This window comes from Emydura macquarii, unplaced genomic scaffold (genome assembly GCF_026122565.2).
Source record: "Emydura macquarii macquarii isolate MOO-44397 ecotype Brisbane River unplaced genomic scaffold, CSIRO-AGI_Emac_v2 contig_3305, whole genome shotgun sequence".
In the NCBI taxonomy this organism is placed as follows: Eukaryota; Metazoa; Chordata; order Testudines; family Chelidae; genus Emydura; species Emydura macquarii.
Window position 1 is genome coordinate 5,571,171 of NW_027133442.1, and position 22,139 is coordinate 5,593,309.

Below are 22,139 nucleotides of genomic sequence, written 5' to 3' on the forward strand. Positions count from 1 at the left end.
GAAAGAGATCTTGGAGTCATTGTGGATAGTTCTCTGAAAACATCTGCTCAATGTGCAGTGGCAGTCAAAAAAGCTACCAGACTGTTGGGAATCCTTAGGGATAGATAATAAGACAGAAAATATCATATTACCTCTTTATAAATCCATGGTATGCCCACATCTTGAATATTGTGTGCAGATCTGGTTGCCCAATCTCAAAATATATATTGGAATTGGAAAAGGTACGGAAAAAGGGCAACTAAAATGGTTAGGGGTATGGAAAAGCTTCCATATGAGGAGAGATTAAAAGACTGGGACTTTTCAGCTTGGAAAAGAGACGACTAAGGGGGGATATTATAGAGGTCTATTAAATCATGACTGGTGTGGAGAAAGTAAATAAGGGTTATTTACTCTTTCTCACAACACAAGAACCAGTGGTCACCACATGAAATTAATTGGCAGCAGATTTAAAACCAACAAAAGGAAGTAGTTCTTTACACAATGCACAGTCAACCTGGGGAACTCCTTGCCAGAGGATATTGTGAAGGACAAGACAATACAGTATTCAAAAAAGAACTAGATACGTTCATGGAGGATAGGTCCATCAATGGCTATTAGCCAGATCTGCAGGGATTGCTGTTTGCCAGAAGCTAAGAATGGGCGACGGGATGGATCACTTGATTACCTGTTGTGTTCATTCTCTCTGAAGCATCTGGCATTGGCCACTGTTGGAAGACAGGATACTAGGCTAGATGGACAATTGGTCTGACCCAGTGTGGCTGCTCTTATGTTCTTATGAGTGCTAAGTATTAAATAATGCAGAACTCCTGAATATCTGATTTAGGGATAGATTGTCTTTACTCATCTAGGTGATCATTTACTCACATGATCAATACCAGTGACATCAGTGGATGTGCTCATGTGAGTAAGGGCTGTCCAAGCTGGCACTGAACAAAGAAGCAGGCTCCCCCGCAGTTCACACTTGTATTCCATTAATTTATCTTTTAATCCCAACTCTGTAATTGTATCGTGGCTTTCACAGATCAGTTCATCATTAAATATCTTGTTCTTTTACAGCAAGAAAATAAACATTTTAATTTTAGCTGGAGCAGAGTTAGGCCAATACTGAGCACTTTGGAAAGTTCCACCCTTGTTACTGGGACTGTTCTGAAAGCAGATTAGCCCATGTAATAGGAAAAGTGAGGAAATAAAATGAATTCTGAGAAACTTGGGTATTTGGATTCTTACTGTTCAGGATATGAGCAGAGCAGAAACTAGCATCTGTCTATCAATTAATCATGAGGCCTAAAAACCATTTTGACAAGGGTTGACTCCCATAATGACAGGTGCATTTTAATAGCAAGGCTGCCTTCGATTTCCCCTTTAGAGTAGGCTTCAGATTACTCCCATTAGCCTTATTTGTGCAAAATTAACATATAAAGGTTTAACTTGCAAAATGATCCTTTATCTGTATATCAAGATTTACATCACTTTTAATCTTAAAAAATGATTGCTTTTTCACAGAGACTCCCAAATTAATTCATGAAACATTTAAAGCACTGAAGCCAGGACTCTCTGCTTATGCTGATGATGTTGATAAGGTAACTATGCTCTTTTCTAACTGTAAAAAGATGTCTGATAGAGACACTCACGCTCTCTATATGTTTTGCAAATGAAGCAGTATTGAAGGTTGCTATAGCATGGTAGACTCCGCTTTGTATCAAAGTCTTTCTAATTGACTTCAGTGGAAATTTGGGGCACTTGATGTCTCCAGGAATTGCTCAGCACCTTGGAGTGTCGAACCCATGTGCTAAAAGCATAAATATTTCTACTAACTGATTGACTAACATGACTGCATTGTCTTCCTGAAGAAGGATGGAAACAGGTCATGTATTGTGTCTCATCACTGTCGTGACTGGATGGAATTGGGAAATGTATTGATGAGCCAGACAGTCAGTTAAAACTCAGTTCAGAACTGCATTTAAGTATGTGCTTAAGTGCTCTCCGAACAGGAATTCTTTCTTGAATTAGGACTTGAATTTTATGTGGCCTTTTCCTGTTTCTGCATAATCTTCTATTCATGGAGTCCAAGCCAGATGGGACCATTGTGATCATCTAGTGCAGGGGTGTCAAACATGCGGCCCGTGAACCTTTTTGATCCGGCCCGCTGCCGTCCAAAGTGAGGGCATTGCTGCTTTAAGAGATTTCTGCCTACGGCATTGCCGGTTTAAGAGTCCGTGAAATGTTTTAAAGCATCGAAGCCGGACACAGAAATCTCTTAAAGCGGCAATGCACTCAGTTCGGCAACACGGTCCCCCACAAAATCCCGCTGCCGAAAAGGGGAAGATGGCCCAAATTTTTCGGCGGAGGGTATTGCATGGCCCCTGTGAAGTGCAGTTTGAGAATTTGGCCCGTCACCATCAGCGAGTTTAACACCCCTGATCTAGTGTGACCTCCTGTATAGTACAGGCCAGAGAACTGCCCCAAAATAATTCCTAGAGCAGATCTTTTAGAAAAAACATCCAATCTTGACTTTAAAATTGCTGATGATTGAGAATTCACCGCAACCCTTGATAAATTGTTCCACTGATTGACTATTCACTGTTAAATATATACACCTTATTTCCAGTCTGAATTTGTCTAGCTTCAGTTTCCAGCCATTGGATTGATTATAGCTTTCTCTGCTGGACTGAAGAACTTATTATCAAATATTTGTTCTCCATATAAATACTTACAGGCTGTGATCAAGTCATCCCTTAAACTTGTCTTTGTTAAGCTTAATAAATTGAGCACCTTGGATCTATCACTATAAGGCATGTTCTTCGATCATTCTTGTGGCTCTTCTCTGAACCTTCTCCAATTCAACATCCTGTTTGAATTGTGTCCACTAGAACTGGACACAGCCTTCCAGCAGTGGTCACAGCAGTGCCAAATATATAAGTAATATAACCTCTCTGCTCTTACTTGAGATGTTCCTGCACACGGCTTCCAAAATGTCTGTATTGCTTTTTCCTCTACTCGCAGAGTGCTCAGGGGATACAAGAACTTCTAGAAGTTGCTAAGGATGACGTTCCTATGGAGTTATGGAAGTTTACTCCTTTAGTCCTTAAAGCAACAGCTGGTTTACGGCTGTTGCCAGGAGAAAAAGCTCAGAAGTTGCTGGATAAGGTAATTTTTTCCCTTTAAACTTAAAGTTACTTCAGAGCAGAATTTGGTCCACTGCAGAATATGTACACTTTTTTCTTATGCTGCTTTGTCTACTTTAAATATTCCATTTTCACTATTTAGACTTTATAGAAGTGCTTATTTGTTTGATTTCAATCGATATTGAATGTAAGTCCTAACACAAGACATCAGTCCATTACAAAAGTGCGAAGAATTCATGATATTAGGTTTGTATACCTAGCCTCTAGTGTTCACCCTTTTATGTTGATATGAATTACATCTAAACGTTGTTTGTAAATATTTGTTTATTTTAAAATAATACTGTGTAGGTATTTTAAAGAATTTGTCAAAATATTCTTGGCAAGTAATATTTTACTCAGTATTGTTGACATTGCTGGAGTTAAGATTGTAAGTGTGATCAGAATTAAAATAAGATAACCTATTGTTCTTGAACCATGTACTAATGATAGCTACAGACAAGTTCATCCACAACTAACCCCAACTATAGAATAATTAGTCTATGTATGAAACTTGATTTAAACTAATATTTTTGGGCATCCTAAATGTGTTTGAGTTAAAATTCAATAGGTGTTAAAATATGACACATTTATAATGCAAGTTCGAGGCATTTTTAGCTATTGTCAGTGGTTTGTTCAATATTTTAGACATTAGTTCTTCCTTGTTTTAATCAGGGTCCTGTGTTTTTGGAAAGTAATTGGTTACTGAATTTGCCATTGATAAATATGTTGATGCAGAATAGTTCTGTGCAAATTAGCTTTCATTTTTAAAATTGGGCTTCTTGTCCTTATGGTTGTTGTAATACTCATCAAATGTGCACCAGTGCCATGTTTTCCAGAGTTTGCAAACAGCCTGAAACAGTAGCTGTGAGAGAAATGTGAATTGTCTCATTCAGTTCAACGTGTTGACTCTGAAGCCTAATGAAAACTATTCCAGTACTGATAATTTTAGCAGAAACATCCGAACAGTGTGTTTAGCAATCATTGTTGGATGCAGTGGTGGATACTGGATGACTGGTTAGTTACAAGAGTGGTGATTTCTGATATCAAGCCCCTCCCCATCCAAAAAATTTCTGTTTACCTCTGACTCACCACGCCCTCCATTGTGCCAGAAGTCTCTCTCACTGGATGGTGCAGAATCTAGATCAGAGAATGTGGGACTTTGGCTTTAACTTCCGGTGTACTCAGGAGGCATTGCTGTGCCCATTAGTAATATTTTTTACCAGGGTGTTCTTTAAAGTGTCTTTCTTCTGCCTTCCTCTTTACACACACTGCCCTGTGGGCTCCATGTTGCAGTCGCCATCCTTTTGGCTAAAGCTAACTAAACCAGATTTCCTTCAAGACCCCATCAGTGTTCATCCTTGTTTGTCCAGATTTGTTACTGTTGAACAACACAAGGCATCCTCCTGGGTGAAAGCGACTGGCAGTGGAGCATTGCCATGTAGCCTCTACCAACCCCTGTCTGCATCACAGTACAAAGCCACTGAATAGATCGATAACTCTTTTAAAAGCTGAGCAGTGTTTATGACAAGCTGGATTCCAAGAGCTGCTCAGCACATGAGACTTCTCCTGACTTCAGTGCGGATGCTCAGCAGCACTGGAGATTTGGCTGTAGGACAATAAAAGGTTAAACCACACATCCACCCTATATAGAAAAAAGTTTCCACTGATTTAATCTTTTTCTTTAAATTTAGGTAAAAGAAATTTTTCAGGCATCTCCTTTCCTTGTAAGGGATGACTGTGTCTCCATAATGAATGGAACAGATGAAGGTAGGCTGAATTTCTGAGGCATGTTTTTAAAGTCTTATACATGACAGTGCCAGCAATGGTTTGACACAATTGCCCCAACCCTGCAGCTAGATCCTCTAGTCCAAACATTTGTGTCCAAACTGAGTTTCCACTGATGTTAGTGGAAATCCACGTATGTGCAGATCTGTGCTAGCAGATCTCATGGCTTGAGGGAGGCCAATGTTTGTTTTATTTTCTGTGTTCCAAAATTGTGCCAACAAAAAATTTTTTGAGCTTATATTTTGGTTCCTATATAAGTGGCTTGATTTGAGTGCCCAGCATCCAGTTGAGTCAGTGGGAGTTGGTATGTGTTCAGCACTTTTGAAAATCTAGCCCCATTTTTGGTGCCAAAATATAGACTTGAAAGCCAAAATTTAGGCCCCCATTCTTGAAAATCTTGGCTTTGAGTTGACAGTATTTGTTCAAGTTGTTCTAGTGTAATCCTGTTCTTAACTGTAAACGGTCAAAGATTTTTTTAGAATATTATTTAGTAGTCTTTTAAATGTGAATTAAATGTGAAAAACTATTTATAGGGAAGAGAGAACGCAAACTGAGATTAACTAAGTTAAAATAAAAAGAATGCTGAAGTTGGGTCGAACTTTTGATTTGATTTGATCTAACTTTATACATTTTTAAGGAAAATCTACCAAATTCTAAATATCCAGTTATGTTATTGATCTGCTCAGACAATAAACTTTAAAACTACCTCTTTTGCAGAACTTCTTAATTTTTTTGCATAATGTTTTGAGTTCGTTTTTTGGGTTTTTTTTAATTTGCTCTATAGCAACAGTTAACTAACATATGCAGTGAGCCTATCCCCTGAGTTGTGCTGATATTTTAACATAATTGATAACTATTTTAAGTTGTTAATATGAGGCCCATTAATTTCTTTTATTAATAGGAATAGACAATGTTTGTAAAGTGGGAAAAGGACAGAATTTTCAGAATTCTCCAAAGTGCTTGGGGAAAATAGGAAAATGAAAAAACCAAATTCTTAATATTTAAAAAGAAAATAACTTTTAAAAATGTCTTAAGTGTAATAACATTTTCAGTGCCGCTCTGATGCCAGACAAGAGTTGCTCTACAGAGTGAGGGATCACTTCTTTGTTGACCTTTTAGCTAAATAATGAAACCTTTACAACAAAGCCTTTGCTGCTTATCCCCTGAGGTGTTTGATCTGTACAGTGGAGTGGTTGCCAGGCCCTTCCTGCACAGGGACTCTCTGCCTGTTGGCTTGGGTGTTCTGTGAGCTTTTTGGGACAGGGAATGTCTTTTTGTGTGTGTGTGTGTTTGTACAGCACCTAGCACTATGGGGTCCTTGTCTGGGGCTCCTAGGGCACTACAGATAATTTGTAATAATAGAAGTGTTGACTGCAGAAGCATGTTCTCCATGTTTAAGGTCCCTAACCTAGGTTTAAAATTCTTGATTTTTATGGAAGTACTATTTCTAGAGCCTGTGGGTCTGATTCTTAGGTGGTACAAATCAGCATAGCTCCATTGAGATCAATAAACTATGCTCATTTACACCAGCTGAGGATTTGCCCCTTCATTTCTAATTCTGAACTAATCATTCTTTTGAGGGTTTGCATTAGAGAAAACTACTTGCTTAAAGGGGCATGTGACTGATCATGTTTTTGCCTTTTGTCTGCTGTAGGGTGAGAGACCCAATTTGCTGATCACTTAACCTAAAATCTGTAGCAGAACTGCTGATGGACAGGGTTTTTAAAAAAAAAAACAACAACAACAACAACAAACCAGAAATCTCCGATGACAAAATCTAAATCAGGAAAAATGTTTATTAAGGTTTAACTCACTATTTGATGATGTTGTTAGATATGGGCAGGTTACCTTGTCTAAAGGTGTGTCTTTCTTGAATGTTCTCTTGTCAGGAATTTCAGCCTGGATCACAATCAACTTTTTAACAGGTATGTGCATGTGTGTTTCTGTGCCTGATACCCTGCAGTTTGTGCAGTGTTCCTATCTTCACAATGGCCCTCCCTTGAGCTTGTATAATTATGGGTGGGATATGCGGGGGGTTGCAGGTGGCCAGCAACCACCTCTATCTGCGGGTGAAATCTGGGCCCCATTAAAGTCAATTAGAGCTTTACTGTTGACTTTTATGGTGCCGGGAATTCACCTATATCTAAGCTCTTACATGCACTTTTTTTTTGTCTCCCTTGAGAGACCAGGACACTTGATTCCCTCCCTGGGGCACCATTTGCCCCTGCTAAGTCTCTAACTCAGGTATTCTAGATCTTATTGGTAATTGCACAGAAATAGAGAGAAAATCATAGAATATTGGTATAAGAATCTATAAAAGATCATAGTAAAGATCCCTAACATTTATACTGCAGGTGCAGTATATTGTCAAGCAGGCCGCACACTTCCACAGCATGTATGCATGTGCACTGTGTGTACACGAAAGAATGAAAATTACGGAAGCAAACATGCACCTGCACATCTAGACTATTTGCTTCAGTATTGTGAAATTAAAATTTAGGCATTGGGATATAATTTTTCTAAATAGCTAGAAAATAAGATGGCTTTAAATAATGGAAACATCATTGAAACTAAGGCTGTGTCTACACTACAAATGCTACAGTAGCACAGCTGCAGCATAGACATTTCCTACCTCAATGAAGGGTTTTCCATTGATGTAGTTCAGTGTTTCTCAACCTTTTAAGTAGCAAGTACCCCCTAACTTCTGAAAACTTAAGTACCCCAACACTCAATATTCCACGGGATTTTATGTTTACAGACTAATGGGAGCCGTACGTTGGAAGAAGGGCTGAGTATATAAGGCCGTGATATGACAAATGTCAGATCTAGCGTGGGTAGGGTTACCACCTTTACACCAGGGGTGCACAACTCAAGTATGTACCTGGGCTAGAGGTGATGTTGGCCAAAGCTAGGAGGCTTTGAGCAGCATGCAAATGCTGGGGAATATAAAGCACCATGCCAAATTTTTTGCCATAGATTTGAGAGTAGGAAGAAGTGAGAGAGAGACAGGAAAAGAGAGTAACTGGTAAAATCTGGAGCTATCATAGCTGTCAATTTTACTGCTCTAGCTGAAATTGACAAGTTTTCTGGGCACCAGGCTTTGAGCCAGGGAGGGGGGCTGCCACCTGGGTAAGTTGCAGGTGGCTGCCACCCCAGGAGGTGGGTGACTGCCACCCAATCCAAGATGGGTCAGAGGAGGCTTCAGCGCCAGCTGGGACTCAGAGATGTGAGCAGGCGGCTGCTGCCCATCTTCAAGCCGGGGCGCTGGAGTCTGTCCCTCGGCTCGGAGCTGGTGGCTGCCACCCAGCTGCGAGCGAGTGGCTGCCACCCAGCTGTGCGCCCAGCTCATGAGACTCAGGAGGCTGCCACCAGGCTCCCACCTAGGAGCTGGGACCTGGCGGGAAGTGGGCTGCTGCCATCCGACTTCCCCAGAAGCTGGGGGCTGCCGCCCGCCTCCCCCAAGAGCCGGCAGCTGCTGCTTGCTTCCCAGCTGGGAGCTGTAATAGGGCGGGAAGTAGGTAGCTGCAGCCTAGCTTCCCAGGACTGTGGTGGCTGCTGCCCACCTCCCAGCTGTGGGCTGGGACAAGGTGGGAAGTGAGCTGCTGCCGCCCGGCTTCCCCAGAAGTCAGCAGCTGCTGCCTTCCTCCCCTTCACTCAGTTTTTTTCCAGGTACCCCCTGCCTGTGTCTTGCATACCACAGGTTGAGAAACTATGATGTAGTTAATCTAGCTCCCTGAAAGATGGTGGCTAGGTCAGTGGAAAAATCCTTCCATCAATGTAGCTGCGTCTACACTAGGGGGTTAGGTCAACCTAACTACGGTGCTGGGGGACAACATTTTGCACAGCCCTGAGTGATGCAGCAAGGAGCCAAATTTTAAGTGTAGAACAGGCCTAAATTTCTCTTTGAAGAACAGTATTTAAGGCCCTGATTCTACAAAGACTTGTCCAAGGGATTAGTCACCTACCTAAAAGTTAAGTATGTGTTTGGGTCTTGGCAGGATCAAAGCTTAATATTATTGGTTGTATGGGTTTTTGTTTTTCCTTTCTCCCTTGGTGTAAGGAAAATAGTTATTTCCACACTATGAAAGATTATCTCTTTACAGTTTTGTCACTCTGCCTTTCCTGTTTGATTTCTATAGCTGGGCAAAAACTCAGGTAGTTAATTACTGAAATGCTTTCCACTATATGAAAACTAGTTGTAACTGTGTGTGCTGTTCACCTCTGTCTGTGGGAGGGCTGGATTTCCCCCCGCCCCCTTTTTTAGCCATGTGTTTGTTTTTATTGCTTTATGGCTTTAAGTTCTGGCTGAACACACAGTAGCTTTCATTATATCACACGATGCATTTCAGGTAGCTTAAATGCTCCAAGAAAAAGAAGTGTAGGAATGCTGGATTTAGGAGGTGGATCTACACAAGTGACATTTCTTCCAATTGCTGAGGTAATCTGAACACATGTACTGCCGGGAAATGCTGGGTTTAATGAACAGACATTCTGCTTTCCTAGCAAAATGATTGAGGCTTTTTGTGTTACATGAAGACATGCTTCCTATTTTTGTCTCTTAACAAGTCTGGAGTCACTTCATAGGTGCCATGATAAAATGATGGTGGTGTCCATGACTTTTGGTCAAGGGATAACAAATCTTACTCCTTTCTAGTTAAGAAAATCACCATCTATTTGTAGTTTCCATTTGTAGCCATAAAAAAAATACCATGCAACTTGACAGGATTGGCCTTTCATCCAAAGGGGTTCAGAGCTGGAATAAGGGGCCATTGCTGGTTGATGGAAATCATAGAAAAAAGTGTGTTGTGTTTTGTTTAAAATCCTTGTTTGCATTGGTTTGGTGTCAGTTTACATGTTTGAGCTGATGTGACCTGACACTACAGAGTCACCATTTTAGCTCCTGTTCTTATGTGCTGGTCATCTCTAATGGATTCCGGGCCAGTCTGAGACTAGTCTGTAAATAAATTGTTTCCACAGCCAGCCATGTTGTAAACAGGCCTTCTGTGCAGATGATAACCCGTTAGTATGATCACTGTTACTCTTTACTGTTGGAATTTTCAAAAACCTTACAATGACTTTTTTGTTTCACCTTATAGACAACACTCCAGACATCACCAGCTGGCCATAGAACTTCATTTCAAATGTTTAACAACACGTTCAAACTGTATTCATACAGGTTAGTTGTGGGAAAGATGATTATTGAAACAATGGGAATTAAGCACATGTTTAACTTTAAGCATTTAAGTGCTCTGCAGAATTGGGGCTCTCATGAGTAGCCATGTTTACCTTAATAACAAAAACTGGAGAGATTGACTGGCAAAATGACTGTTCCTTGTATTCACACCAGTTTATTATAGTGGTGGGCACAGCCTGGCAATGGGAAGAAGATCCACACACAGGAATCAGACCACATATTCTCATATACCTTCGGCAAAGGAGAATCCACCTTAATGTTCCCTTGATGTTCTTTGCTGTGTTGGAGTCGTGGTTTGTTCGTTCTGTCTCTAGATGCATAGGCAGTCTGATGGGTGCCGCCAGAGCTACACACTGTCAGTCAGACACTCGTCGTGTCTTGGCCCCTGGCTGCTGGGCTGAAGGGGTTGGGAGAGCTGTGTGCTCATTCCCATGGACGAAGGGAGCATTTCCCATCTGGGTGATTTCCTCCCGCTTGTGCTTGGTGGGCTGTTCAAGGCGTGGTGATGTTCTGGAGGGAGTAGGCTGGAAGGAGAGCTGATGCAATGTGGAGCTGTTGGGTGAAGGTAGGAGGAGCATTAGGGGAGATCATGGAGGACTTGCCCTCCTTTGCCACACAAAGCAGTCTGGCTTTCCACGCGCCCACTCCCAGCTCTCCAAGAAGAGAAGTCAGGCCTTATTTAGTTGCAGTTTGAGCGAGCAGCATTTCACTCCGACAGTCCATTCGCTATCCTTCGCTTGAGAAGAAATTGTTTTGCTAGCCTGTCAGACCATGGAAGAGAGATGCTGTTAATGGACGTCTCAACAGTGACAGCCCAACCTCACTCAAACCTCGCAAAAGCTATTAGCTGCTGAGTCAAAGCAATTTGCTGGACCTGTCCTGCAAATAGACGTGACTAGCTTGTCCCGAACGCGCTGCCAGTAGAAGTGTATTCTTTCACAGCGGCTTTTCTCCTTCACAGTTACCTGGGACTTGGGTTAATGGCAGCAAGGCTTGCGATTCTAGGAGGCATTGAGGGACAAGCCTGTAAGTAATCAGAACTTCCCGAGAGTGGCTCAGAGCTCTTGCAGTTCAGAGTCTTGTAGGGTAACTTGTATAGGCCAAACGATCCTCTGGGCTAGAGGGTCCCAAACTATTTTTGCTGTGCCCCCTTGGGAGATTCATATTCCTTGTGTGACACCCGCCCCCCTTACTTCTCTTCTCTCCCTCCCCACCAACCTTGCCCTGCCCCCCAGCCTTCCTCTTGGCTTCCCTCCCCCCCTTGCTCTCACTCTCTTGGCCACTTGCCCCTTGCTCTCGCCACAGCAAGTCCGTGATCCCTATCAGGCTGCACCTGCTGCCTCCCCTCGGTGGCCTGGACTGTGCTCCCCACGGCCGGCCAGCCCAGCACTGGGGCGTGAGATAGGGGAGAGGGGCAGTAATTCCAGGGCAGGGTCACTCTCCACCCCCCTCCCCCGGGGCCTCCCCTTGTGTGCTGGCTGCCTCCACTGCTTCTGCCTGCAGAAGGGCGAAGCCTCCACCAGCCTCAGCTCCTCAGAAAGTAGCAAGGATGCAGGAATGTTCTGCTTCACAACAGTCCTCGCCCCCCCCCCCCCCCCCCCCGGAACTTTGTCTGCACCTCAGAGTGCAAAACCCATTCTCTGGGCCATGGGAGCAGAGTCCTAGGTAAGGGAAAGCGGGGGATTTATTCACTCACTACTCTCTCCATTCTAGCTGCCTGTCCCTAGGTGGGACCACGGCATGTCTCTGGACACATCTGCCAGCGAAATGGGGCGGGCAGAGGCTGGTGCTGGGCAAGGAAGGCCTGGGCGATTGCCAGCCCATGTGGAGATATGGGGGTGCTCAGGCTGTGAGCAGGTTAGAAACTGCTGAGGATGTGGGAGGATGCTGAGCAGGAGTGTGGCCAGGGGAGGAGGGATCAGTTGTTGACTCCTTAGCATGTGTCTCGGTGCTGTTTGATCCGTGTCTTTCTATCACAGTAAAGGAAGGTGAGGAGCTAATTAGCCCCTGTTTGTCACCTGGCTTCCAGTGTGAGTGGGAACATGCTGAAATAGTGTACAGAATTAAAGGGCAGAAGGCAGGTATAGTAACTTCTCTCTGTTATGACAGATTTGCCTCTTAAAATCAGAATACACAGCATGCACTTTCTAGATCTGTTTGTTTTGTTAGTCTAACTTTGCTTTGTCCTGAGGTTCCTCCTGCCCAAGAGATTTTCCTGTCTTCGTCCACACTAGGTCTGCTCCAGTGTGTAACAGGGGATCTCTGATGTAGATTAGTCGATTGCATTTTAAAAACCATATTGTCAAACCCCGGACAGAGCACGTCTACCTAGCATGATGGTGTACAATAAGAGCCACTGGAGTCCTGTCTAGTACTACCGTCACTTCTGCCACCAGAGGAGCTGCAACCGTGAGAAACTCTACAAAAAAAAGTCTAGCATAACCTGGCCTGGAGACTTGGGGCCAGATTGCAGCTGGTGCATATCAGCATGTCACCGTTGAACCCTGGGGAGCTATGCTGCCTCACCCCCGCTGCCCATCTGGCTGGCCAACTTTTCCCAAGCCATTTATGCTAACAGCAAATCAACCTCTGTTACCAGGTTTGCAAATAGAAAGTTAGTCTTTGTGCATTGGCAAACATTTTCATAGTGGAAACTACTGTTCCCTTCCCACACATTTCCTGCCTTGCAGGAATATTTTTTCAGATAAACCCGAATCCCGGATCTGTGTGATGTTGTCATGTATTTCCAAACCTTGTTCTTCATCCACAGTGCATCTCTCAATTGAAACAGCCTCTCTTTGTCTGCCTGAAGCCCTATTTTCAATTTGAGCTCAAGAAAGTATTTATCTAACAATTCACATGCCACTCTGAGCCCTATCTTTCCCCATGTTCATTCTCCCTGCAACTAATCCTTATTCTCTCAGCCGTACCATACCTAAAAATCCTCTCCAAAGGATGTATTGTAACCTAGAAGGGGCCAAATTGGGGCCCATCCAGTGTTCTGGGAGAAGGGACTAAAGAGGGTGTGAGAATCCCTTTATTTCCCTGCACTGGTGTGCCATCCACCACTCCATGTGCATGGGGGAAGCAGGCTCTGCAGTGCAAACCTGCTGAGTCCCTAATTTATGCAAATGAGTGGGAGGAGGCAGAGACTTCATCCCAGCACACCCAGCAGCATAGTTATACCAGTGCATTGGAGAGAGACACTGCCAGCCCAGTGCCATTTAATCTCTCTCCTTAGAGCACCAGAGAGACCAGGAAAGAGACTGTCGCCCTCTGAATTGTAATCTCCTGGGCTGCTGCAGGAGCAACTCAGGGATGTTCTTACTGTGGGCTGGGCCATCAACTGCTGATCTAGCCCCGCCCTGTTTGGGACCCATCCAGTTCCCACTGAAGCCAGTAAGTCTTGCCATTGGCTCCAGTGGGAAGAGGATGAGGTCCTTGGTTTCCATGGGTAGCCTGTCGTAAATTAGAGAGCCTTGCTGTACTAAGGGGACCGGAGGCCTTGCGGACTCCAAAGAAATTAAATGGTGTTTGTGGTGTTTAATCACCAGCATACAACTTGTTGTGTCTCTTTCCATTTCTTTTAGGTGAGCCTCTGTATGAATCATGTTCTAACATAGTAGCGGAACTTCTCTCCCAGAAGGTGCATAAAACACAAGAAGTAAAGGATTTGGATTTTTATGCTTTCTCCTATTATTATGACTGTGCAGCAGAGGTTGGCCTAATAGGTACATTTGCCTCTGTTTTTCTTTGTAATGCAAGGGTAGTTAATGGGAGAGTTTCTACCACTTAAAAACATCCAGTTACTTTGCAAAGCTATCCAGGAATTATGTCCTTGCTTCCATTAATATACAGTGATATTCTTTTTTGAAGATCAGGGACTATAACATTGGTAGGAAAACAGGCCAGGGACTTGGAGGTCTGACCTGAAACTATTTTCAACTTTTTCTTTTTTTAATTGACTAAATTTCAAAAGTGGACAGTGTCCCATGTAGGCTAAAACCCACCCTTTAAAACATGACGGCCTGATGTGGGGCTTCTCTGTCTGTATCAAGGCATCCCAATAAAGACCTGACCCTGCACCAGTGAAGTCAGTGGCCAAATTCCTACTAATGTCAGTGAGCGGAGGATCCAGCCTTCAGTGGTCTAATTTTCAGTAGTGCTTAGCACCCAGCATTCACAATTGACAAAACATGCTTTTTCTCCCCTTCTAGATAAGGAAAAAGGAGGTAGCCTATCAGTCAATGACTTTGAAATTGCAGCCAAGTATGGTAAGTAAGTAAATTAAAGCAAAAATGCTGGCCAAGATTTTCAGAAGTGACTAGTGATTTGGGGTGTGTCTATTTTTGGGTTTGAGGGATTTTCAAGAGGCCTGATTGTCAGTAAGTGCTGGGCACCCTCTGTCTGAAAATCAGACCCCTTTAAAGTGTCTCAGATTGGGTATCCAAAATTACTAGTTGCTTCTGAAAGTTTTGGCCATAATTTTTCTAATAAGTCCTTGTTTTTGGCAGTCTTTATAAAACATATCTCACAATAAAGACATCTGAGCTCTCTTGCAATAATAATAATAATGTGTAATTTAGCAATTACCTTGAAATCATAAGTGAAAAATAGGTGGATTGTGCTCTTAATTTATTCTTATCTAATTTGTTTTTTCTTTTTCTCAAGATTTATACTTATGTTTAAAGGTAATCTGGAAAGAGGAGAAAATTGATTTGTACCTTTTGGGAGGCAGGTCTTCTTTTTGATGTGTAAAGAAGATCTGAAAGTTTGGGGGAGGGGGGGGGTTTGTTTGTTTGTTTGTTTGTTTTTAATCCAGTAAATGTGTTAGAAATCTGGCTACCTTTTTTTCTTCCTCTTCCTCCTTTGCCCCCCTCCCAGGAAACTCTGTGTGACTGAACATCTGTTGTTGTTTTGACATCAGAGATACCATCCAAGAGAAAGGAAGGGTCTCTCTGGTTTTGGTAATGCACATTTTACTCAAATGCTTTAGAAACACTCAAGAGAAAAGTTGCCTTTGTGAAAAATTCAGCATTCTTGCCCTGTCAAGCAAGGGCTGAGATTGTTCACAATCCACATGTTTTGCACCTTCATGAATTCTCCAGCAAAAAACAGGGAAGATCAGACTTGAGATTCCTGATATTTTAAGGTTCTAAACAAGCAGAAAAAAAGTTGTTTGATTGTTTGGTTGTACAAAAAACTTTTTATACATCTGTAAAGAAGCAAAATTAAAAAAAAAAAAAAAAACCAAAGCAGAAGCCAGTTTTTCTTACCTTGCAAGTTTGTTTATATGCACAAATAGTATTTACTAATATCACAAACTGGTTAATTGGTTGATTACAAAATGTTTAATGCTTACAAAGTCACCATAGCTAAGAATTTCTGTGTGGATGTAAAGTGTTGCTTTTCTAAATTGCAGAATATTGCAGTAATTAATACTCTCTGCTCACTTAAACACAGCAGTATCAAATAAATATAAATGTTTATGCATATGAGCAGTTTGTATATATTCTTTGCTAAAAACGTCTGTTAAACATGCACTGTTCCAAGACGTTTCATTACAATTTGCTTGCTTTACTTGGGACATGCAAACAAGAGCAGAAGAGCTTTAACATAGTGGAGAATCAAGCCCTTTGTCTCTTGACTACATCCTATTAAACTCCTGATCCTGCAGTCACATCCTGGCACCTATGCGGAGCCCTGTTACCTTCAGGATCATTCTGTCAGTACTGTCAGGTAAAACTCTTAAGAACCAAAGATTTTTGCAGAGGGCTCACTGCGTCTGTGACCACTTTACTAGACCGGCAGTACATTTTGGGGAAAGGAGGAGAATGGCTGCGTAACAAAGCAAAAAGGGAGTTTGAGATGTGTACTCTTTTATTTCAGTCTCAGGCTTGGACTACAATGGCAAGTTATATTGGCATAGCTATGTCAGTTAGGGTTGTGAAAAACATACCCCGACCAACGTAGCTCTGCCGACATAGCTGCATTTCCCCGGGAGGCTCAGTAGATGGAAGAGCGCTTCTGTTGACATAGGCCTGGGCTACACCTAAAACAGGACACCTCTGAGCAACATAGCTAGGTTATGAAAAATTCACACCTCTGAGAGACATAGTTAAGCCGACCTAAGCCACAGTATAGACACCACTAGGTCAACAGAAGAATTCTTTCATCAACCCGGCTACCCTTTCGTCACTGTAGCAAGTGTTCAGGCTGCACTGTGCACCTGTAGCACCTGTAGTGTAGATATAGCCAGAACTACCTTGCTTGGAGGGCTGGTGTTCCTACACAAATGGAAAAATGCTGTCTGCTGGTGCAGGCTGTGCCTACATGATGGAGCTATGCCGACATAGACTTCATAGTGTAGAGACACCCTCAACTGATGAAAGGGGTGTCAAGACTTTGGTCAAAATTTTCAGGGCTGGGGGGCCTAAAGTTAAGTTCCTGAGTCCATATTTAGATGCCCAAATAAGTGACCTGATTTTTCAACCATGCTGATTTCAATCTTGGGACTGTGGCACTTTTGAAAATCAGCTACTTCCTTAGGTGCCTAAATATGGACTCACTTTAGGCAGCTGTTTTTGAAAATCGTGGCATTTTTTCCTTATTCTATGTCTCTGTGACAGCCATGAACACATAGGATAAACTAACCTGTTTTAAGGATCTGAATAATTGTTTGTAAATTGAACAGACAATTCTCTCCATTCTTCTTAGTGTGTAAGATCATGGAGGTGAAGCCAGGAGACAATCCTTTCCTTTGCATGGACCTCACCTATATCAGTTTGCTGCTGCAAGAACTAGGCTTCCCCAAAAGCCAGGTATTTAAGGTAATATTTGTCAGCGCTGTGTTTAAATCGAGATGCCTCTCAGCTTGCAAGTGATGTACACACATTTTCATTGTTTTACTTCTCTCCTTTTTTTTCTTTCTAGCTTGTCCGAAAAATTGACAATGTCGAAACAAGCTGGGCTTTGGGAGCTACCTTTCACTACCTTGATTCACTTCACAGGCTGCAGTACTGAGGCTCCGGGGCCTACACCCTCAATAATGATTTTGGGTACTTCAGTCTTCGGGTACCCAACCTGAGGTGACTTAAAGGGAACTGATTTTGCTCACTTTCTGATAATCCAATCCTTTAAAAAGGTGATCTTAAGTTAGGCACCCAGAATCACAATTTATGAAAACTTATAGCATGGCAGCTAAAGAATAAGCCCTTGATCTTGCAGTATCTGTAGAAGATTTGATGTAAAACTGGATCATCTTGGTGAGAATTTTGGGATTCCTTAAGGGACTTTTGTTCGCAAAGCAACTACAATCTCTGTGAGAATATACCTTTGTGGAACGTGCCTATGTCATTTTTGCTTGTAATATGCTGAGGTCCGTGTCAGAAATGGCCACTCCAGATGGGCCTCTGCTTTTATTGTTCTGATTTATAATGTATTCTTTGTTAAGGGTCTGTGGTGAATTTTTAACTAGTTAAATGTTTGAAAATGAACGTATGTAAGCAAAGACGGGGGCGTTGCGCAGCCAAGCTACTGGCAAGAGTCGATGTTGGTGTTGGAGTGCAGCTTGGAGACTGCTGGTGTTCCCCATTCCACCAGAGCTCTGGTGGTCTGTGGGGATGGCAGGCACACGTAAGGATCTGAGCTACAGCCTCTTGCAATCTATGGATGCTCCCCATAGGCCCTTAAAGGCTGCGGTACTTTAGGCGCTTGCTGTTGGAGGTAGGGTGGTGGAACTCCATGCCGATCCTTTGGGGGAGTCCCCCACAGTGTAACTTCGCTGGGACTGTCAGGTAGACGGAGCTTTGGAGTTGGTACCCGGGCTCCTGTTGGTGTGGCAGCCTCCTACTACCACCCTGAGATCTGCAGAGTTTGGGGGCCAAACCCCTACTACCACGCCCAAGTGGAAGAATTTGGAGGACACACTGCCAGAACCATCCCCTTTTCCTCTGGATTTCCTGGGCACTTGGTATGAGTCACCCGAAAAAGAAGAGTTAAATGACAAAAAGGGTAATTCCTTGAAGTGTGTGCTGGGAGGGGGTCAGGGCGTGTGTTTAATCTGATCTTCCCTGGTACGTGATGGTGGGAAGAATCTGTTCATGTGGGTTTGTGGGAGGTGGGACTGATACACATGGCCATGTACCCTGGAGATTTGTTGGTGCTTGAATAGGTACAGTTCTTTGTTAACTAATATAACTTCACACAGAAAAAATCCTGAGCCTGTTGTATCTGTGGACTTCACAGAGCCTTGGGGTGGCTTTTACAAGGCTGATTTGGAACCTAAAGAGACTGTTTCTATTACATGGTGCTTGGAGTGCCTCTGGCTTCCTTAGATACAGGAATGTATTGTCGCCACACTGAGCATGGATTGCAGAAAACTGAGCTGTGGTGAGGCAGGAAGCATAGCAGAGGTGGTTGGTACTTCGAATGCAACACTTCTATCAATGTATTGTGTAGAGAGTGAAGACTGTAACATCTGATGTGGAATAGGGAAAGACGTTGTAAGTTGTCCATAAGTAGTGGATTGCATCATGTTTAATATGTATTCAGTATAGACACTAGCTGGTTTTTAAAGTGTGTGGGGCTTTGGATAAGGCCCTTATAAAGTCACTAGAAGCCTTTCCAAGGACTTTGAATTAGACCCTGAATGAATGCAGATAGATCTTCACTGCCAGAGAAGCACAAAATTGGTGTAAAAGCTGTGTGGGGAAACTAATCAGATTTTTCTAAGATGTTGCACTGGTTGTCATTGACTTTTCTCTGTAAGTAGCATGTATGTGAATGTATATTTGAAAACTATTTTATTGACAATAAAATTTTAATTACAAATGAGGATGTCTCGTCTTTGAATTAATGCATGTTACTGTGGCGTGATTGTCTCTGTATAAGTTCCAGAAGGGTAGCCATGTTAGTCTGAATACAGCAAAAACAACCAGAGTCCTATGACACTTTAAAGACTAACAAATTTAATTTCTGCAGGCATAAGCTTTCATGGACTGCAACCCACTTCGTCAGATGGAAGAAATAGAAGTCAGATAGGGGATGTGTGTGTGTGTGTGTGTGTGTGTGTGTGTGTGTGTGTGTGTGTGTGTGTGTGTATATATATATATATATATATATATATATATATACACACACATCCAAGTGTAAGGAACAATAATGGGGAGGATAGGTGTTAGCAAAGTCCATTCAGTTAGAGTAGATTAGAAGGTGAGAATGTGTGAACAGTGACAATTACTTCTTGTAATGAGATAACCATTCCAAGTCCCTATTCAGACCCAGTTTGATTGTGTCAAGTTTTCATATGAGTTCCAGCTCTGCAGAGTGTCGCTGAAGTCTGTTTGTGAAGTTTTTTTGTAGAAGTATGGCAACTTTCAAGTCAGCTACAGAGTGTCCTGGGAGATTGAAGTGCTCTCCCACTGGTTTATGGATGTTACCATTTTTTATGTCTGATTTGTGTCCATTTATTCTTCTGCGTAGTGACAGTCCTGTTTGGCCGATGTACATGGCAGAGGGACATTGCTGGCACATGATGGCATATATTACATTAGTTGATGTGCCGGTGAATGAGCTCCTTATGGTGTGGCTGATGTGGTTAGGACCTGTGATGGTGTCACTAGAGTCGATGTGCGGGCAGAGCTGGCAACGGGGTTTGTTGCAGGGATAGGTTCCTGGGTTAGTGTTCTTGTTGTATGGTGTACAGTTGCTGGTGAGTATTTGCTTCAGGTTGGGAGGCTGTCTTTAAGCAAGGATAGGTCTGCTTCCCATGGCTTGAGCGAGTGAGGGATCGTCTGCTAGGATAGGTTGTTGATCCTTCACGATGTGTTGGAGAGGTTTTAGTTGGGAGCTATAGGTGATGGCCAGTGTTGTTCTGTTGTTTTCTTTGTTGGGTCTGTCCTGTAGTAGGTGACTTCTGGGTACCCGTCTGGCTCTGTCAATTTGTTTCCTCACCTTCCCAGGTGGGTATTGTAGTTTTCGGAATGTTTTATGAAGATCCTGTAGGTGTTTGTCTCTGTCTGAGGGATCAGAGCAAATTCGGTTGTATCTTAAGGCTTGGCTGTAGACAATGGATCGTGTAGTGTGTCCAGGGTATAAGCTGGAGTCATGAAGATATGTATTGTGGTCAGTTGGTTTTCGGTATAGGGTGGTATTAATGTACTTACTTACTTACTGCCCGTGACGCCAGTGGCGCATAGGGCAGCAACAAAGTCCTTCCACTTCTGCCGGTCGCGGGCCAGAGCGCCTATTGTTCCCCAGGTGTGGTGGTGGTCTTTTAATTCTTGTTCTACCGTTCGGCGCCAGGTTGTCTTTGGTCTTCCTCTCTTTCTCTTCCCGTCTGGTTTCCAGTGGAGTGCAATTTTGATAATGGATCCGTCCTCTCTTCGTAGCACATGACCTATCCATCGCCAGCGTCTTTTCATAATTATAGTGGCCATGTCTTCTTGTTTGCACTGAGACAGTAGATCTTCGTTGGAAATTTTATTTGGCCAAAATATCCTGATTATTCTTCTGAGATTCTTGGTATAGAATGTGGACATCTTAGTAAGATCCTGTTGTGTCATGCACCAGCATTCTGCTCCGTAGAGAAGCACTGGGAGAACACAGCTGTTGTATAGTTTCAGCTTGGTGCGCACGCTGTACTTCGAGGATTTCCAGATGTTGTTCATGCTGATGAAGGCATTCCGTGCTTTACTCAGTCTATTCTGAATGTCTTGCTTACCTCCGCCATCTGGGGTGATGATGCTGCCCAAGTATACAAATCTGTCAGTAAAGGGAAGATCGTTGTAATTGATCTTGATGGGGATTTGTGTTGTGGTGTTCAAGGTCATGACTTCTGACTTCTTCTGGCTTATCTTAAGACCAACTTGTGAACTGTACTGGTTTAATTTGTCTGTTTTGTCTTGCATATGCCGATGAGTGTGAGAAAGAAGTGCCAAGTCATCGGCAAAATCCAGATCTTCAAGTGTGGAGAAGAGCGTCCATCTGATGCCGGTATGCCCCTCCTCAGTCGTGCGTCGCATCACCCAGTCAATGACAAGATTGAAGAGCAGTGGCGACATTACGCAGCCTTGACGAACTCCGGTCTTAACTTCAAACCGTATGTCGCTTCCTCCAACACAGCAGCTGTAGTTTTTGTAGAAGCTCCTGATGAGCTCCACCATGTGATGCGGTATTCCATAGGCCCTCAGAATCTGCCATAATCTGTCTCTGTCTACACTATCGAAGGCCTTTTCAAAGTCTACAAAGTTCACGTGGAGTTGTCGTTGCCATTCTGCACTCTGTTCTATGATGTTACGCAGAGCAAAAATCTGTTCTGTACAACTCCTGCCTTTTCTGAAACCTGCCTGCTCCTTTCTCAGCGTTTCATTAACTGCTGTTGATAATCTACCTATGATGACTTTGGCGAGGATCTTGCTGGGTATTGACAGAAGGGTAATTCCACGCCAGTTGTTGCAGTCACTGAGTGTGCCCTTCTTTGGGATCTTGATGATCACCCCTTTGGTCCAATCCTCCGGTACGCAGGCTTCTGTCCAAACTGTTCTGAAAAGTGGTTCCAGTATTCCAGCTGCTGTCTCTGGGTCTGTTTTGAAAAGTTCTGCATTCAAGTTGTCCTTTCCTGGGGCTTTGTTGTTCTTCAGTTTCTTGATTGCTGATATAATTTCTTCTTTGGTAGGTGGATCGATGTTGATATCTAAATCTGTCTCCCTTCCTGATATGTTAGCACCTTCTTCCGATGATTCTCTGTTGAGTATTTCTTTGAAGTGTTCAGCCCAGCGTGCGTCTTGTTCCGCTTGTGTTGTGAGGAGTTTTCCTTGCTTGTCCTTGATGGGTGGGCTGACTGTGGAATGGTACTTGCCGCACACTTGCTTAGTAATTCTGTACAATTGTCCTTGTTCTCCTCGAGCTGCAGCACTTTCTGCCTCTTTTGCGAGGTCGTCGACAAAAGCACGGCGGTCAGCGCGCACCATTCTCTTTATTGTCTTATTGGCCTC

The 22,139-nt window shown here is 43.1% G+C and overlaps 1 protein-coding gene across 4 annotated transcripts in view; it reads left to right on the forward strand.

The window, feature by feature from the left end:
- Positions 1–19,037, forward strand: part of ENTPD6 (ectonucleoside triphosphate diphosphohydrolase 6) — a 40,431-nt gene extending 21,394 nt beyond the window's left edge. The window contains exons 3-14 of one of the 4 annotated variants that reach the window (XR_010917123.1): positions 1,504–1,580; positions 3,004–3,147; positions 4,856–4,931; positions 6,839–6,874; positions 9,299–9,387; positions 10,046–10,125; positions 11,105–11,169; positions 12,123–12,224; positions 13,734–13,874; positions 14,361–14,417; positions 15,028–15,110; positions 16,861–16,949. Coding sequence is in view for 3 of the 4 variants with exons in the window: in XM_067532841.1 (XP_067388942.1) it covers positions 1,504–1,580; positions 3,004–3,147; positions 4,856–4,931; positions 6,839–6,874; positions 9,299–9,387; positions 10,046–10,125; positions 11,105–11,169; positions 12,123–12,224; positions 13,734–13,874; positions 14,361–14,417; positions 16,861–16,973; positions 17,077–17,166 (1,070 nt within the window). In the remaining variant the exon portion in view is untranslated. Of the gene's footprint in view, positions 1–1,503; positions 1,581–3,003; positions 3,148–4,855; positions 4,932–6,838; positions 6,875–9,298; positions 9,388–10,045; positions 10,126–11,104; positions 11,170–12,122; positions 12,225–13,733; positions 13,875–14,360; positions 14,418–15,027; positions 15,547–16,860; positions 16,974–17,076 lie in introns of those variants that run through there. The other 3 variants (XM_067532841.1, XM_067532840.1, XM_067532842.1) reach the window with 3 other exon arrangements.
- Positions 19,038–22,139: the final 3,102 nt, after the last annotated feature.